This window comes from Amblyomma mixtum, chromosome 10 (genome assembly GCF_055824585.1).
Source record: "Amblyomma mixtum isolate Tamu chromosome 10, ASM5582458v1, whole genome shotgun sequence".
NCBI lineage: Eukaryota > Metazoa > Arthropoda > Arachnida > Ixodida > Ixodidae > Amblyomma > Amblyomma mixtum.
This window is the reverse complement of record NC_143021.1, coordinates 73,891,221-73,908,067: the sequence shown is the minus strand read 5'-3', so window position 1 is coordinate 73,908,067 and position 16,847 is coordinate 73,891,221. Positions and strand designations below refer to the sequence as shown.

The 16,847-nt window shown below is 49.2% G+C and overlaps 1 protein-coding gene across 33 annotated transcripts in view; it reads left to right on the top strand.

The window, feature by feature from the left end:
- The window catches only part of LOC149326128 (uncharacterized), a 53,131-nt gene that overhangs the window by 15,969 nt on the left and 20,315 nt on the right, over window positions 1-16,847 (top strand). For 30 of the 33 annotated variants that reach the window (XR_016286007.1, XR_016286008.1, XR_016286011.1 and 27 more), the window contains one exon: window positions 11,406-11,513. Coding sequence is in view for 28 of the 33 variants with exons in the window: in XM_089562601.1 (XP_089418727.1) it covers window positions 11,406-11,513 (108 nt within the window). In the remaining 5 variants the exon portion in view is untranslated. Of the gene's footprint in view, window positions 1-10,535; window positions 10,628-11,405; window positions 11,514-16,847 lie in introns of all 33 variants that reach the window. The other 3 variants (XR_016286010.1, XM_089562581.1, XM_089562599.1) reach the window with 1 other exon arrangement.

The following is a 16,847-nucleotide window of genomic DNA, read 5'->3' as shown; positions in this document are numbered from 1 at the left end:
CACCGCCGCTGAGCAAGTGTACATTGCGTTGTTTGCTCACTCTCTCTCGCAACCGGCCCAACGGTTGACACGAGAGAGACATCACAGCACTGCCGCGGGGACATTCTCCTGCAGCGGTGTGCTAGCGGCGCGCATTGCTCGAGTCGCTTTGTGCGCGCAGCAGAGCCTTGCTCCTCGCGCGCCCCCGGGATGGGGTGACGATTGAGTGTGTGTGTATCAGCTGGAGGACATCGTGAATAAACGTCTCCTCGGTGAACTTGGAGGCCTATTTCTTTGAGGCGAATCGCTCTCCTCCCAGCGGAGGTTGAGTGCACCGCATCGGTGTCCCAGTGTGTGTGTGGTGACGGCTGATCGGAACCCTGGGCTCACGCGAAGCTCGAACCCGCGGTGGTTGGTGGCCTGTGTCCACTTAGAAACCCACAACTGGCACCCAACGTGCTAAGTCATTGGTGCTTACGCCTTTGATGGCACAATAGCTGAGCAGGTCGCCTTGCCGATCACGCTTGCGCACCATGTCTACCACCCCCAGCGGGGCACTCGGCAGCTACATGTCGGCTCCCTACGGAGTTGTAGCGTCGTTTGATCCGCTGGCTGCTGTTCCTTCGAATAGCCAGACACCGTGGCTGGCCGCGGCCCCCGTTGGGGTTTACGGCGACACAACCCAAAATGTCGACCACGCGGCTCCCATTGGAGCTGTATCGGGAGCACCCTGCGGTGCATCCGCTGGTCACATGCCTCAGCTGTGCACGCTTTCCGCCCAGTGCGAAAGCAGTTCGTGTCACGCTGCCGCAACCGGCAGTTTCGAACAACAGCAGCCGTGCCCCGCGAGCAGTCAATTCTGCTCTGGGAACGGCGAGGCGCTGGCCCGGTTCCCTGTGGAAACCGCGCCGCTCATCGAACTAGGAGCCTTGCCTCCCTCGTTCGTGCAGCCCGCCCAAACCTCCACTGAGGCCGAGGCGCAGGCGCTGCTAGCCAGTGCCGCCCACATGATCCAGTCGCTGTCAGGGGCCGTTGGGACGCTTTTGGCCACGCCGAAGTTGTCTCACCCCGCGGTCAAGTTGCCCATGCCAACATACCGCGGGTATGATGACCTACTCAGTGCCCGGGATTTCCTTGAGTCCCTCACCCATTATCAGAGAACTATGGGTCTCACTGAGCAGGTGGTGCTTGCACACATCATCCCCGCAGCGCTGACTGACACGGCAGCTCGGTGGCATCGGCTTTCCGGCCACCGGGCAGCGACTCTCGAGGAGTTCCGTGCAGCATTCCTGCGCGAATTCCTGCCCGCTGACTACGAGCGTAGGATGCGGTGATAGCTGGAGCTCCGTACTCAGGCTCCGGATGAGTCGCTGCAAGAGTATGTTCATGCGATGGAAGACCTTTTCTCAATCGCCGAGCCCAGAGCCTCGAACGAGGAGCGTGTCGAAAGGACGATCAGGCAGGCACATCCGACCTTTTCGGCTTACCTGCGCGGCGGCCGATTCCGAGATTTGGAGGAGCTGGCCGCCGAGGCAAAGCGCATTCAAGGCGACATTCTCGCCGCGCGCGCCTATCGTCCGCCACCGCCGGCAAGCGAGGCCCTTGAGCCACGCTGTGCATGGAGAGGGGCCTTGCCCTTACCCAACCGGCGACCACCCGCCCAACCTGCCTTTGCAGCTGTTAGCGGGCAAAACGAGGCATGGGAGTTGAGCGACAGAGCTCTCGATCCCTACTCGTACGGGAGACGGCAGCCTGCGCTGCACCGTTTTGTGAAGCGTGTGCTGCAGGGCGCCAAGCGCTCCAACGCACAGCGGAGGGGGAAACCCAACTCGTCCGACCCTTTGGTCGTGCAGCGGGCGGACCCAGGCAGGGAGAGGCGTCATTGTCCCGCGACCAAGCTCGCGGCGGTGTGCGCTGTTTCCGCTGCCAAGAGAGGGGCCACTTAGCAAGAGAATGCACCGTAGCCAGGCCTCCTCCGAGGCAGGGAAACGGCGGCGGGGGTCGGTCGTAAAGGGATCACCGGCCCAATCTCTGCTAATTCCCTCTGCGTACAGAGCAAGCTGCCTTGCTAATGCGTACGCGCCGTTTATTCCGGTCACCATTGCTGGCCGCGAATTTTCGGCGTTACTGGATACGGGAGCCAGCGCTTCCTTGTTCGGTGAAGAGGTGTTGTCCCACTTGCAAAAGCACTCTGTGCGCTTGCGGGACTGCCGTACGGCATTCAACCTTGCGAAAGGCGTAGCCCATTCGGCTGGCGCCGCGAGGCTGACTGTCAGGTGGGGAGAGCGGACGAGACGCACGCGTTTCATCCATCTCCCAGGGCTCAGTGTGCCCATGATTCTCGGAAGGGACTTTCTCCTGAAAACCGGGATCGTGGTGGACATTGTGAATGGCGCCTATCGCGACGGACCATTTTCCCAGCTTAAGCCGTTCATTAGCCCACCGGCGTCAGTATCTGCCTGCGCAGTGAAGGCGTTCGGAGAGTGCCTCGCTCAGCGGACGGGGTCACGCCCTTGTGTCGAGCGTTCCGTCGTTCAGCCTCCCCTTTGGGACCGAGCGGCGCGGCACGACCAGGCACCACATCCGCTGGCCGCCTGTGCGGTAACATTGGATGACACACAGAATGCTCGTTTGACAGCGCTATTGCGTCAGTAGGATGAGCTTTTCACGGATCAACCTGGCTGTACCACTTTAGTGAGCCACAAGATCCACACTGGAGACGCGCTTCTTTTGAAGTGCAACCCTAGACCCATCAGCCTTGCGAAAAGGCAGGTGATTGATGGGTTGCTGGATGAGATGCTGTCGGCGGACATTATCCGCCGCTCGTCCAGCGCCTGGGCGTCTCCGGTGGTGTTGGTGCCTAAGAAAGATGGCAGCCACCGTTTGTGTGTGGATTATCGCCGTCTAAATGCGCTGACTCGCAAGGATGCCTATCCGCTCCCGACGATCAGCTCAATCGTAGGAAACCTGGGCAGCGCGCGGTACTTTTCCACGCTAGATGCCTCCAAAGGTTACCTACAGGTCCAGATGGCTGACACTGACCGGTCTAAGACCGCGTTCACGTGTCACAGAGGGCTGTTTGAGTTCACTCGTATGCCCTTTGGTCTCTGCAATGGTCCTGCGACTTTTCAGAGGCTCATGGACCGCGTCCTGGGGGAAGCGAAATGGTCCCACGCCATGTGCTACCTGGACGATATCGTGATTTATTCACTAACCTTCGATGAGCACTTAGGCCACATTGCCGACGTGCTCGAGAGGGTACGGGCTGCTGGGATGACTTTTAATCCTGCGAAAGCCCAAATAGCGCGGACCCGGGTTCAGTTACTAGGGTTCACGCTGGGCGAGGGCTCCATTGAGCCAGATGCGGAGAAACTTCGAGCCATACTCGAATTTCCCGCGCCCAAGGACGTACGCGGCCCCCGCCGTTGTCTGGGAATGGCCAACTTTAATCGTTCTGTGCCCGCGTGCAGGCACCCTTGACCAAGCTCTTGGGAAAAACTGCAGCGTGGCGACGGGAGCCCGAGCAAGAGCGATCCTTTCGCCTCCTGTCTAGTGCCATTGCCGAGACAGCGCAGCTCAGGCTACCCGACCTGACCAGACAGTTCGTAGTCCAGACTGACGCGAGCGATCTGGGTTTAGGAGCAGTTCTCCTACAGGAATTCGATGGCGTGCTGCAACCGCTGGCCTTTGCCAGCCGCTCCTAGCCAGCCGAAATTTAAGCGGACGCGTTTTTCGTGTGCGTTTAAATTTCATTTCATTTATATGACATTTTAAGTTGGTTAATAATGCCACGAATTCCTTCTGAGGAGATGACGATGGGATCCATCGGTAAAAAGTGATATTCTATGAACGAAGGTAGGACGGAAGTGCCGGTGGGGCTAGAGAAGGCTTGGATAAAAGTGCTATTGAGAAGCGATGCGCACAGGTGGTCAGGAACTGGATCCCCATCCGGGGTAAATGGTTGTATGGTGGTATTGTATTGTATTGTATGGTGGTATTGTATGGTGGTATTTCGTTTGCCTTTCACTGTGTTCCAAAACTGCTTCGGGTCATTGCTTAGCATAGCTGGAAGAGTCTGATTAAAGAAGGTAAATTTGCTTGATTTTAATGCCTTTGAATAAGCGACTGCAGCGGCTTTATACGCGGACCACCTGACAGCAGAGTGTGTGAAGCGAGCTGTCCTGAAAAGTCTTTTTTTCTTATTGGAAAGCCTATTAAGATACCTGTTGTACCAGGGTGCAGCACTGTTGCTATATACCTTTTTGATGGGTATGTATTTATTTACGAGGTCAGAAACTAGATTTGAAGATCTCCCAGTTATGATGTACGCTACGATCGAGATAAGCACTCAAAAATTCATCTAAAAATAAAGACATATTGTTATGAATAGCCTGGAAGTCAGCCTTGCTGTAATCTCTGATGTATTTGAACTGCTTACGTGAGCGTGATAGGGGTAGAGAGAGGTTGATTATCATGTGATCGCTTAGCCCAGGCAAATGAATGATAGAAGACACGATGTGAGGATGAGATGAAGGAGGGATGAGGCAGTGGGAGTGACACGTGTGGGGAGCTCAATAAGTTGCGATAATCCGAACACAAGTGGAGGAAGTGGTTAGAATTGGAACACGCAGAAAGAAAGACTGGACTATCATGATTCCACTCAATGTCTGGGAAGTTGAAATCTCCTAAAAGAAAAATGCTCACACCCGGAAAGCGCACAGAAATTTTATTGAGGCAGTCGTGCAAATCTTCACAGAAACTAATGGGGCTTGACGGGGGTCGATAGCACACACCAATAACAATTTTCTTAAAACGAAAAGTTATACAGCACCACACAATTTCTAAACTAGTCACTACGCCAACACGAAAGCATTCAATTCGGTCGTTGACAGCAAGTAAAACACCACCACCTTGCCTTTCATATCTGTCACATCGAAATATGTTGTAATTTTTTTCACAAAAAAATAGTTCACTGTTGGACACATTATGAGACAGCCATGTCTCTGTTAAGGCAATAATATCAGCTCTACAATCATTTATCAGTGCACTCAAGTCATCTCTTTTGGGCAAAAGACTTCGTATGTTAGTAAAAACCACACTCAGACCAATGTTCTCAATGGCAGTATCACCACCCCTAGCGGGCCCCTACGTTCCAGTACCAGCTAGAGTTTGACCAGAGCGAAGGGAGCGCGGAGACTCAATGGGTTCGCTGCTTAGAGCAGGTCCAATTTCAAACACTAGGTCAGTTTCCGCATTATATCCATAGCATTTGCAATTGGCAATTAGTTTGTTGTGCCTTAAATTGACTTTTAAACCAAACTCTTTCGCATAGTCAATTAGCCGCTTTCTCGCCTTACGTGTCGCCGCAGAAAAATCTTCACTCATAGATACTCCCTTTTCCTTCAGCACCTGCACCTTGGTTTTATGCGCGGCGAATTTTACTATCACGGGCCTGGTTTTGTTCTCGTCGAATCTACAGATTCTGTGCGCACGAGCAATACAGTCACTCGTTAAAGAGAGTTCTAATGTTTCGGCAATAAGGTTAAGAACTTTTTCTTCACATTGCTGGTTAGTCTTGGTGGAGCTATCATCAAATCCATAAAAGATAAGGTTGTCACACCGTGAGCGGTCCTCGCTATCATCTAAACGAGCACGCAAAGCATGTGTTTCCTTTTGCACAAGTTCAAGTGCTTTACGTGTATCGCAAAGATCCCGTTGCAAGTTTTCAAAGCCAGTCGCTACGTTTTCTACAGCTTCGAGACGCTTTCTGATATCGGCAATATCGCGTGTTGCCGCCTGTTGGTCTCGCTTCAACTCGGATAAGTCGTCAGACATCGTAGCCTGGGCTGCTTCTATGCGAATGGACCTTTGACGTATGTCATCCAGGATTTTCGACATTTCCGGGAGCGACGCGTTTCCTGGACCAGGGTTACTCTCTACATCACCACATATCAACAAAAGAACACTGAAGGGTTGCAGCACTGCTTCTGGGCGTGGAAGCACAACTGAACACCGGTCATCAGATTTAAAACATTCATAGGGAAGTTGACTGACCTGCACAAGGGAACAGAGGCCAGCGTGAGGCCATTGCTGCTGCGGTGCTTCCACGCCCACTGACAACGGTGCTCGGGATGCTCGGTTTTGTTGCCGATGTCAGCGCCGCATGTTCCTCCAGATGCCTTGTTTGCAGCGAAGTCTCCTAGCGCCACCACTTGATTCAAGCAGCCGACGCAAATTGGTATGAAGAGTTGAAGGCTAGCGCGTCAGGACTGTTGGGAAACAGATCCAAGGACGGGTCTGCGACGAGGCTGCCGCAGGCCGGAGCCGATGAAGGGCCATATCGGCAGGGGTCCAAGAAAGCGCCGAGAAACTGCACAAGGAACAGAGGCCAGCATGAGGCCATTGCTGCTGCGGTGCCTCCACGCCCACCTCTTATCCGCAACTCTATTATCCCTTATCCGCAACTGTTCCCAATCCATGCCTCAGAACGCCTCCTGTAAACGGGCAGTGAATAGCATTGGCGAGATCGTGTCTCCCTGCCTTGCACCCTTTCTTATTGGAATTTTATTGCTGACTTTATGAAGGACTATAGTAGCTGTGCGGTTGTTATAGATACTTTCCAGTATTTTTGCATCAGTCTTTTCTACAGCCTGATTCCGCAGTGCCTGCATGACTGCTGAGGTTTTGACTGAGTCAGATGCTTTCTGCTAATCTATGAAGGCTATATAGCGGTTGGTTATGTTCTGCACATTTCTCAACCACATGATTGATAGTGTGATAATGGTCTGTTGTTGAATGTCTTTAACTGAAGCTTGCCAGATAATTCGGTCGATTGAAGTTTAAGGTATTCCCGACTTTATTAGTGATTATCTTAGTGAACACATTATAGGCAGTGAATGGTAAACTTATCGGGCTGCGATTTTTGAAGTCCTTGACATCTCCTTTCTTATGCATTAAGATTATGTTAGTGTTCTTCCAAGCTTCTGTTATGCTCGAGGTCACGAGGCATTGTGTATACAGGGTGGCTAGTTTTTCTGGCGCAATCTTCCATTCGTCCTTCAACATATCTGCTGTTACCTGGTGTTCACCGGCTCTTTTCCCCCTTTGCATTGCTCCTGAGGCTTCTTTTACTTCCTCTGTCGTTACTGGCGGGATGTCCCATTGCTGTGTGACACTGCCTGCGCCATTTACATCCTCATTACATTGGTTACTGCATAGGTTTGTGTAGAGGACTTCGCCTACTTTACCTATCTTACCCATGTTGCTAATCACATCGCCCTCGTTGTCTCTTTATGCATACATGTGATTTTTGCCTATGCCTAGCTTTCTCTTCACTGCTTTTAGGCTACCTCCGTTCTTCGGAACATGCTCGATTCTATCCATATTACCACCTTTCTTATGTTGGCTACCTGAAGCTTTTTTGTTAACTTTGATAACTCTGCCACTTCTGTTCTGTCTGTGGGGATAGACGCCTTCATGCTTTGGCGTTCCTTAATAAGATCTTTCGTCTCCTCAGATAGCTTGCCAGTACCCTGTTGAACGAGCCTACTGCCTACTTCTAATGCACATTTGGTAATGATAGCTATGAGATTATCGTTCATTGTTTGAGCATTAAGATAGTCCTCCTCAGTTAAAGCTGAACATCTTTTCTGCAGCCATATCCTGCATTCCTCTGCTGTCCATCTTACCGCTTACTCGTCAATGGGCTTCCGCTTCACTAATTCCTTCCGTTCCCTCTTGGGGGCAAAGTGCAACATCCCTTTCCACATTGACACCTGCCTCGGAGGCTTTCTGGTTTCCATTAATATATGAAGCGGGGTTCCCCCTTTTGACTTCCGCTGTGATGGCATTACAAACATCTCGGCCGACACACATAAGGTGCATTGTAGCTTTCTTTTTCATTGCAAATTATTTCGGAGGTCCTGTCTGCATGTCATGACGTAATGAATTCAGCACAGAAACCAGATGAGGGATGCAGGAAAACGCATAAGCGCATTCATATGTGCCTTCTTGTGTTGCAAATCTTGTTTTTGCATGGAATTGATGAAGATCATGCAGAGCAGCTTTTCTTTTATTCCTCTGTGGAGATTGTGTTTTGATGTTCATTCTGAATTGGGCTGACGTTTTTCATTCATCATCTTGGAGCAGTTAACTCTTTGTTGAAGCACTATTTCTTAGTCCGCTGAACAAGCCTGGTATGCAAGGTATTTGAGAACATAATTCTCTATCGCCATAGACAGCAATATACTTTAACCACATCTATCTAGGCACGCAGTTTGTTCCACAATGGAAGGGTATTGATTGATGCAGAAAATGAAACGCCATGGAGTCCTTGTCACACTGGCCGCACCCAGTTAACACCATCAGAGACGACAGAAGTTTTGTGTGCATCACTGTAGAAACCTCATCAGTGCTTGAGCAAAGCCACTTGTCCTTACGGCGGTTAGCTTTTTTGGTCTTGGTCAAATTGTGTCTTGTCTGCAAAAAAAAAATCCATGCACTTCAGGCTTCTTCAGCTTGGTTAGCAAGTGCTTGTACCGAAGCAGAGGATCCTCCTGAGTTTTATCAAACGGGAATTGCCCCCACCTCACTGTTTAGGAGGGATACCTCAATACCTCGTGCACGGCGAGCCTGACAGTCTTGGAGCTCCATGGCAGTGGCCCTCGTTGCCTTTCCTGGGTCAGTCATGATGACTTGCAGCCACTGGAGAAAATCATGCAGTCAGGTGAAATCTGACCACTGACGGCTTTTCCTTTCCATCACAGATGCCATGTCACCATCGGAGCACATCAGCTCTTTCCACACTTTGTAAACACAAGACTTCGCTATGTTCAGAAAGGTGGTAATGGACCTGTCCGAGCCTGCATCATCAGTGCACATGTTTCTGGGCTGATGGGGCTCTCATGGGGAAAAAAACGGCTGTGAGGCATCCTGAATCGGGGAACTAAGGCGGCGGGGACAGCAAAAAACCAGCTCAGAACCGAAAGTGGATGATTTTGCCCATGGGACCACACCTTTTTGATGCCACACTGTTTTCACCAGGAAGAGGTCTGTGTGCAACTTCCTGTGTTGTGTGGCCAGAGTGGCAAGGGCTGCCTGGCGTTTCATTTCCTTCGTCAACCTGTACGCCTCCATCTTTTATTTATTTATTTATTTACATTTCTGCAGCGCCATGAAGGCGTAATTGCAGGGGGGAATACATACAAACATTCATACGTATAGCATGTGCCAACTTTTTGTACAGGATAGGGCAGAGGATGAAAAAGAGGTTTGAACAGAGCGTTCACATCAGTCAATTGGTCGGGAAAGGACAGGAAGAGGAAAAGCAGGAAAACAGCAGATGAACATGGGTTTGGAATGGACTGCATAGTGTGACTGATAAGGTGTCAGTATACAAGAAGCTGCTCACCTAGTCATATGTGGAGAGACTACTGGTGTCTATGGCAATAGGGGATAGCGTTCTCAACAATCTTGTGACCCGGTAGGCAAGAGTTCTCCAGAACTCTGAGGATGGGGTGTGCTATCACTTCAGGAAAGGCCAGGCCAGGCGTCTCTGTTTTCAGTACTTTTGCCAGGTAACGTTTTGCAGTAGTATCATCTGATTTAGCTATTGCACTTGTTTTATCGTAGCTATTAGAATAGTTCAGTGAGCAGAAGCTCTGACGACGATGCCGCTTACATGCTCCATGCGATGTTTATTCAAAGCATCTTTTCAGGACTGCCTTACAAGCAGGTAAAATTCACTGGCTGCATTGATGTAGTGCGTAGCTATTCGGGCAGGGCTGTATATATACCATCTTTCTATTCATTTGTACAGTTTTGCAGCATCGGAAGGCATTGCTGCAAGGTGATACGAGTACATAAACCGTATGTCTGGCTTGGAATGTAATGGACGATAAATCATGCTCACAGGTGGTGGGGCAACAGCTTTTTCCACCCTGTTATTTTATGTGAAAAAAGAGCCGTTGTTACATTAGTCAGGCCACATACTTTCCAATTGCCTTCAGTGCACATATAACATAGGGCAGAAAAAGAGGGTGCACGTAGAGAGTCGGAGCATGTGGTGCTTTCAACTGAAGGTAACAATGATGATGCCATATCTGGCCATGCTCACAAAATGCTCTCCTGTGGCTCTATTTCATGCTCCTGCAGTGTGATAGATGGCTCACTAACACAGGCGGCACCGGCCTTATGATTATGAAAGGCTTTCACTAGCTTTTAAACACTGATCACTGTGTACGAAGGTAACTTGGCTGTCCACTGGTGTCTGTTTACATCTTTGTTCTTGGCACAGTAGATAAACTTTTTGGGAGCTAGTGGAAGCCTGTCATTTTCGTAGTGCTGACACCACATACGTTGCCATGCCATCTGTCACACTGCAGTAGCATGAGATTGGGCCATTGCGTAGCATTTTGTGAGCAAGGAGAGAAATGACATCATCACCATGGTAACCTGTATATGTTGCTTTCCTATTCGAATAAACCAGTGGGAAGTTAGCACCTGTTCTGTCTTCCTTTGTGTCATCCTCATTCTACTGTTCTATGTTCTACAAACAGAACCAACTCGCCCAGCTTTCCATTATTCATCGATCACAACCACTCTTCTCAGAGGCAAAGTGAAGTGGCAGAATGCACCATCTTTGGCAAAAGTAAGCAGGCTGTCTTTACGAACTCTCATGGCTTATCTTATCCAGGGGGGGGGGGGGGGGGATAATGCTAGCTGAGGTTCCTGTCAGTCATGTAGGTTATCCTCGCAGCTGACGACCACAGCGGTGACAATCCGCCGCCAGCCTGCATTTTCTATGGTCACAGCTACCTGCTTACATTTGGCAGAGATGATACTGTTTGTTAACACCGGCCAAATTGAGGTCTATATTATAGGAAGTTCTAGCGTAGTGTTCATTCTTTGTTCTTAAGATTTGCCAACCTAAGCTGTGTTTATTAGCTGCTTGTCACTTTGAAAATAGTAGTCATTAAAGGCAAAATGTGCGGTAGAATTCTAAACTAGTTTTCAACTTTAGAATTCTCTCGATTCACTCACCATGAAGTTGCATTAAAGTGAAAGGCTGTAGCAATGCCCCTTGAAAATTCCTGTGGCTGCACTTCGTGAAGTCAGTTCTTTGCTGGTCACAACTGGCTCATCCCTTTCATGTGCTGCAGCACTGTTTTCATGGGCGTGGGAGGAACTGCCAAAACTGGAAAGCAGCGCGGCAAGTGCTGTTATGGTACAATAGTAGTGAAGCGTTGCTCTCTTCGCAAGCCACCCAGGTGGCCTGTGCGAAGCTCGTGCCTGTACGAAGCATTGGCATTGTGGTCTGTATTCGTTGTCAGGAGTATCCAGTAAAAACCAGAAAATGGTGGCTGTTGCAAAAGGGCCTCATTGTCTAATGCCACCAGCTCCTACATCAGATTGTGCTTCTGATGCAGCATGGCTACACTCGATGGTTATGTACCGGAGCCACAAGCACCACCACTACCAGTTCTCGGTGGTCCGTGACTGGCCGGGCTGTGTCTGTGCCTCACCAACCATGTCTGGTAAGTGCTGCTTTGTTTGTCGTGAAAGGATGAGAAGGAAATGCAGCCACGAGGCAAGCTTGGTTGAAGTGAAATGGCCTTGGTTCTAGTTGTTCCTTGGAACAGGCTGGACCAGTCAGGTTCAGTCTTGGAGCTGGCTTTCTTGTCAGTTAGGAGGCAGTCTGGCACAGGATTAAGCCCACATGTACAGAACATCCCTGGGCGGCTGGCACTACCTCGGGAAACAGCACAATATCTTGGATCACTTGGTTGTGGATACTACTGGATAGCAGGCCAGAAAATTTTATAAACTATGTGCACTGGCTCCATTAAGGCATCAGGTAGTTCAGAGACAATGCACAGGTGATACTTTCAGGTGATATTGTCATACACCACAGATGACATTAAGGCAAGGGTGCTTGCGGATGCACTGAAAAGCAAACTGTTTACTTGCGCAAACTGGTGCCCTTAAAAGAAACTGGACCTAGTAGCAGCAGTACCAAGATGGACACTTAGTTGGTTTAGGCATGAGAATGCCCAAGCCTGTTGACTGCGCCCAGTTTAAAATGACTCTGAACATTCTCGGCAAGGGGCGTACATCTTCATAGAAAGTCCCATGTGGCACAGAATTGCCTGCTCATGACTGTGAATCTTTGAACACAGTCTAGGAGCATTGACAGGGATGTGCACAGATTACTGATGAGTGATAAGACCTTGTGATGCCAGCGACAAGAAAAGCTTAAGAGACGTTTAAAAATCTAAACGTAATAGAACAGTGCAATGCAAAAGCTCACATTGAGAACCTGGATAAATGCACAGAATGTAACGTTAACCTCAGGATAATTCTATATGATGACAGCACTATATTTTTTTTAAATCCTTTTTCTTGCAACAGCATCCTTTTTTTTGTACTGATGAGAATAGGTTTAATATGACAAATAACAGAGAACCTGGCTGCATGGCTACTTGTAGTACTTTGCATAACTCAGTGATGACGTCATACAGATTAATAGCAAAACTTGCGCAAAGGGTTGAATGGCTAAACTAGCTTGTACAAGCAGTGACCCACTTATGATTTTTTTTCAGTGACCAAAAACGTGCCTTGCAGTTTCTTTTCGTCATCCAGAGAAGGTGTGTCAGTGAGCAGGTAATGTTTGCGGTGTTGTAAACACAGTGTTGGCCATGGGAATGTGCTAAACCAGCAATCATATCTGCATAGTCTGTTATAGTCTTTGTAAATGATGTACAGTATGTATGTGCAATCTTCAAATGAACCATTTCATCGCCATAATACTCATTCTCTTTAGAAATGATCTCTCCTTCAACACTTACACTTTGCTGATTGAGATTATCGACAATTCTTCATAAGGCTGTCAGGGGCAGCACCATGTTCTAACGTTTTGTTTTCTTTACATAGTGCTAAAGTCACGGTGAACGGGTGACTGGTTATGGTTCAATGCAGGTCTCCATGCACTGGTGGGCAAGCACTGGTGTATGTACAGAAAGTTTAAAGATAACAGTTCTGCTCATTGTGTCCAGTGTGCATGCAGTGAAGCATTGCTGGAGATGGGGAAACATGGGGGGAGGGAAGGGGGAGATGGAGATATGGGGGGTTGTCTCTCACGCTATGCTTGTCTCGAAAGAAAATTAATATTGTGCGGTCTTTGACCAAAAAAATTATTAGATGTAAGCATACCGTCGTAGCTCAGTAATCAGCGAAAGCTGACTGGAATTAGCTACAGAGAGGTATGGACTGGCAGGTCCATTTTGACGTTTCACAGGCGGCTGCCCATATGGGCATCTCACACTTGGCCTTCTTCCGCATGAGGTCTTCGGTTCGATCAGGTTCCCGGCACACTTCATGGACTCCAAGGCCTGCTTGCATGAAACAGATAGTCTAGTTCCTGGTCTTGTCTTAGTCGCAGTCTAAACCTTGCGTTGTTTTTGAGGAAGGAATGTTCTGTATCAGCCAGTCGGTCTGATAACATTGTAACGGAAATGACGTGTGCCTGACCGGCATGCAGCGTTGCCTATAAAAGGACGCTGCTGCCTCGAATAAAGAGCCTTTTGCGTTGCTGCCACTGTAGCGTCTGTCTGCTGCTTAGAACAGACCATCTGGCGACGAGGACGGGATCCGGCGCGCAGTGAACCGCCGCCGGCCAGCAGCAGTCACGAGGCTGAACCGCTTACGGTGCAAGGCGACACGGAGCCCTTGCAGCCACAATTTCATTGGAGGCCAGGAGTAACGCAAAAACGCCGGAGGAGCGCAGGAACGCAGATAAGTGGAATTTGCTCATTATGGCAGAACCTGGACATGGTCCTAAGCTCGGCAGAATGCCCGAATTCAACCCGAAAATCGACAACATACGCTCGTATTTTGAACGCTTCGAGAACTTCGTAGACATAAATGATGTCTCTGCAGACAAGAAACTGAAGTTGTTTCTGAACGTACTCGGTGCGCAAGCATACGAAGAGCTAAAGAAGATAATTGTGCCTCATTTGCCTTCTCAGAAGACTTTCGAAGAAATTAAACAGCTTCTGGAAGCTCATTTCAGCCCAGCTCATTCAATTATCGCAGAGCGTTGTAAATTTAATCGCCAAATGCAGCAAGGAAATGAAAGCGTCAAAGATGTCATCACTGAACTGAAGCATTTTGCAAGAGATTGCAATTTCGGCACGTTTTTAAATGATGCCTTAAGGGACAGGCTTGTAGCTGGTTTTCGTGACGAGGAAACGCAACGGGCTCTTTTTGCACAGTCTGACTTGACAGTCGAGCTGGCGTGCCAAACGGCGCTAGATAAAAAGCTAGCGGCACAGCAGGCGAAGCAAATGCATGAGTTTGACACAAAACCGTGCAGCGTCAACATTATTCAGGGCGAACGTCACCGTGATAAGGAAAAGAAATCGAGGACGGTTGCATGGCCAAAAGATAAACGCGAGGAAGAGCGGCGAAGTGCTCGCAAGCATTGCGGAGAGCGTCATGCGGGAGAAAAATGTTGGTATCGCAACCACACCTGCAGAAATTGTAACAAAAAAGGGCATTTGCAAGCCGTCTGCAAAAGCGGAGCCAAAGCAAAAGCTGTCAGATACGTCGACACCACGGACGACGAATCCAAAGACTTGAGTTGTCAGACTGCGTTCTTCTTGGGCAAAAGTTCAAGGGGCTACAGCATCGACCTGAACATTGAAGGGAAGACTGCTTCGATGATAATTGACACAGGTGCAGCGGTCACGATCGTACCAGAGCAGTTCTATAAGCAGTGTTTCCCGCATGTTAAATGTGTGGAATCCAATGTGTCGTTGAGCACTTACACCAGCGAAAAGCTGAAGGTAATTGGAAAAGCAAACGTCTTAGTCAAGCAGGACGCAAGCGAAATCTCTTTGCCCGTGGTGGTAGTGAAGGGAAACGGAACGCCGATGCCCGCTCTCATGGGAAGAGACTGGCTGGAAAAACTTCAGATAAACTGGAAAGCAGTATACAGCCTGTCCACGGATAGGCCATTCGAGCAGAGGGTAGAAGCCTTGCGGAAAAAGAATCCCGAGGTTTTCAAGAACCCCCCAGGCGTCGTAAAAAACTTCGAAGCTCGTATCTTTGTAAAGGAAGGGGCGCAACCAGTGTTCTCAAAAGCACGGCCAATGCCGTTTGCCATCAAAGAGGAAGTAGCGAAGGAGCTGGAAAAGCTCGAGCAAGCCGGAATACTAAAGAGGGTCACGAAAAGTGACTGGGCAACGCCTCTGGTGGTGGTCGCGAAGAAAGGCGGCGCAGGATTAAGGTTATGCGGCGACTACAAAGTCACGGTTAATCCTGTGCTAAAAACTGACCATTACCCTTTGCCATTGCCGGAAGATTTGTATTCCATGCTCGCAGGAGGTAAAATCTTTTGCGTTCTGGATCTATCACAAGCCTATCAGCAAGTGCCGCTTGCTGAGGAAAGCAAAACGCTGTTAACCGTAAACACTCATCTCGGATTATTCCAGTTTCAGCGCCTACCATTCGGCATCTCTAGCGCACCCGCTATCTTTCAGTCGTTAATGGACGAAGTCTTAAAAGGGATTCCAAAAGTGGGTTGCTATATCGACGACGTCATCGTCGTAGGCGACAATATAGACGACTGTCAAGAAACTGTGGAAAAGGTACTTCAACGACTGGCAAAGCACAATATCACTGTAAAAGAACAGAAATGTGAATTTTTCAAGCAGTCCGTCGTTTATCTTGGACACAAAGTGACAGCTGATGGCATTTTTCCAACATCAACAAAGCTAAAGCCGTCACGGAAGCACCTCAGCCAAGCAACGTAACTGAGCTACGAGCCTTCTTGGGTCTGCTGAATTTCTACGCCAAATTCATCAAAGGTTTAGCCACAGTAGCTGCACCAATGTACGATCTGCTAAAAAAAGACACGAGTTGGGCGTGGACGGACGAATGCTCAAGATCATTCGTGGAAGCCAAGCAACGTCTTGTAGACAGTCAAGTTCTGACTTTTTACGACGTGAAAAAGCCAATCGGTTTAAGCTGCGACACGTCGGCCTACGGTCTTGGGGCAGTATTTTTTCACGTCATGCCTGATGGTTCGGAAAGACCCATTTCATTTGCCTCCAGAACATTGAGTGTAGCGGAGCGCAACTATGCGCACGGTGAGAAGGAAGCCCTAGCATTAATTTTTGGTCTGAGCAGGTTTCATAGATACCTGTACGGGCGCAAATTCATGCTGTATACAGACCACCAACCACTGTTGGGGATCTTGGCATCAGGTAAACCAATTCCTTCTTTGGCTGCAGCTAGGATTCAGCGTTGGGCTATCACCTTAGCAGCTTATCAGTACACACTGAACTATAGGAACGGCAAAAACATGGAAGCTGCCGACGCCCTTTCAAGGCTTCCACTTCTGGTCAAACATAAAGACGACACTGAAGAATGTCTTGCAGTGTTTCCCGCAAGGGCACCTTGTGTAACGAGGTGTTGGTGCTTGGCGCCACCACGGACCCTTAGCCCCCATACCGAAGCTGTCATCCGTACCGTGGCGATAGGTTGAAAGGTGGAGGGAAGAAACCTTGAACGGTGGCGGTCGAGGAAGTGGTCAATCCTCGGCCGATGGGCTCCTCGTCTGTCTACCAGGCGGGGAGTCCCGGGACCTTCCTCTGTGTATAAGGGTGAATCAGAGGCGACAAAGTATCAGGAACCCTTAGTTTATACATGCCGTATGGAAAAATCTGCAAAAAAATCTGATCGGCCCCCGAAAAGGGGCCGCACCGATGTGAAGAAACTGAGTCCACAGAAGCCAGAAACGTTTGCGAAGTTTTTTTATGCTTCACTCAAACACTAATGTACCGGTAGCCAACCTATCTGCATTTGTC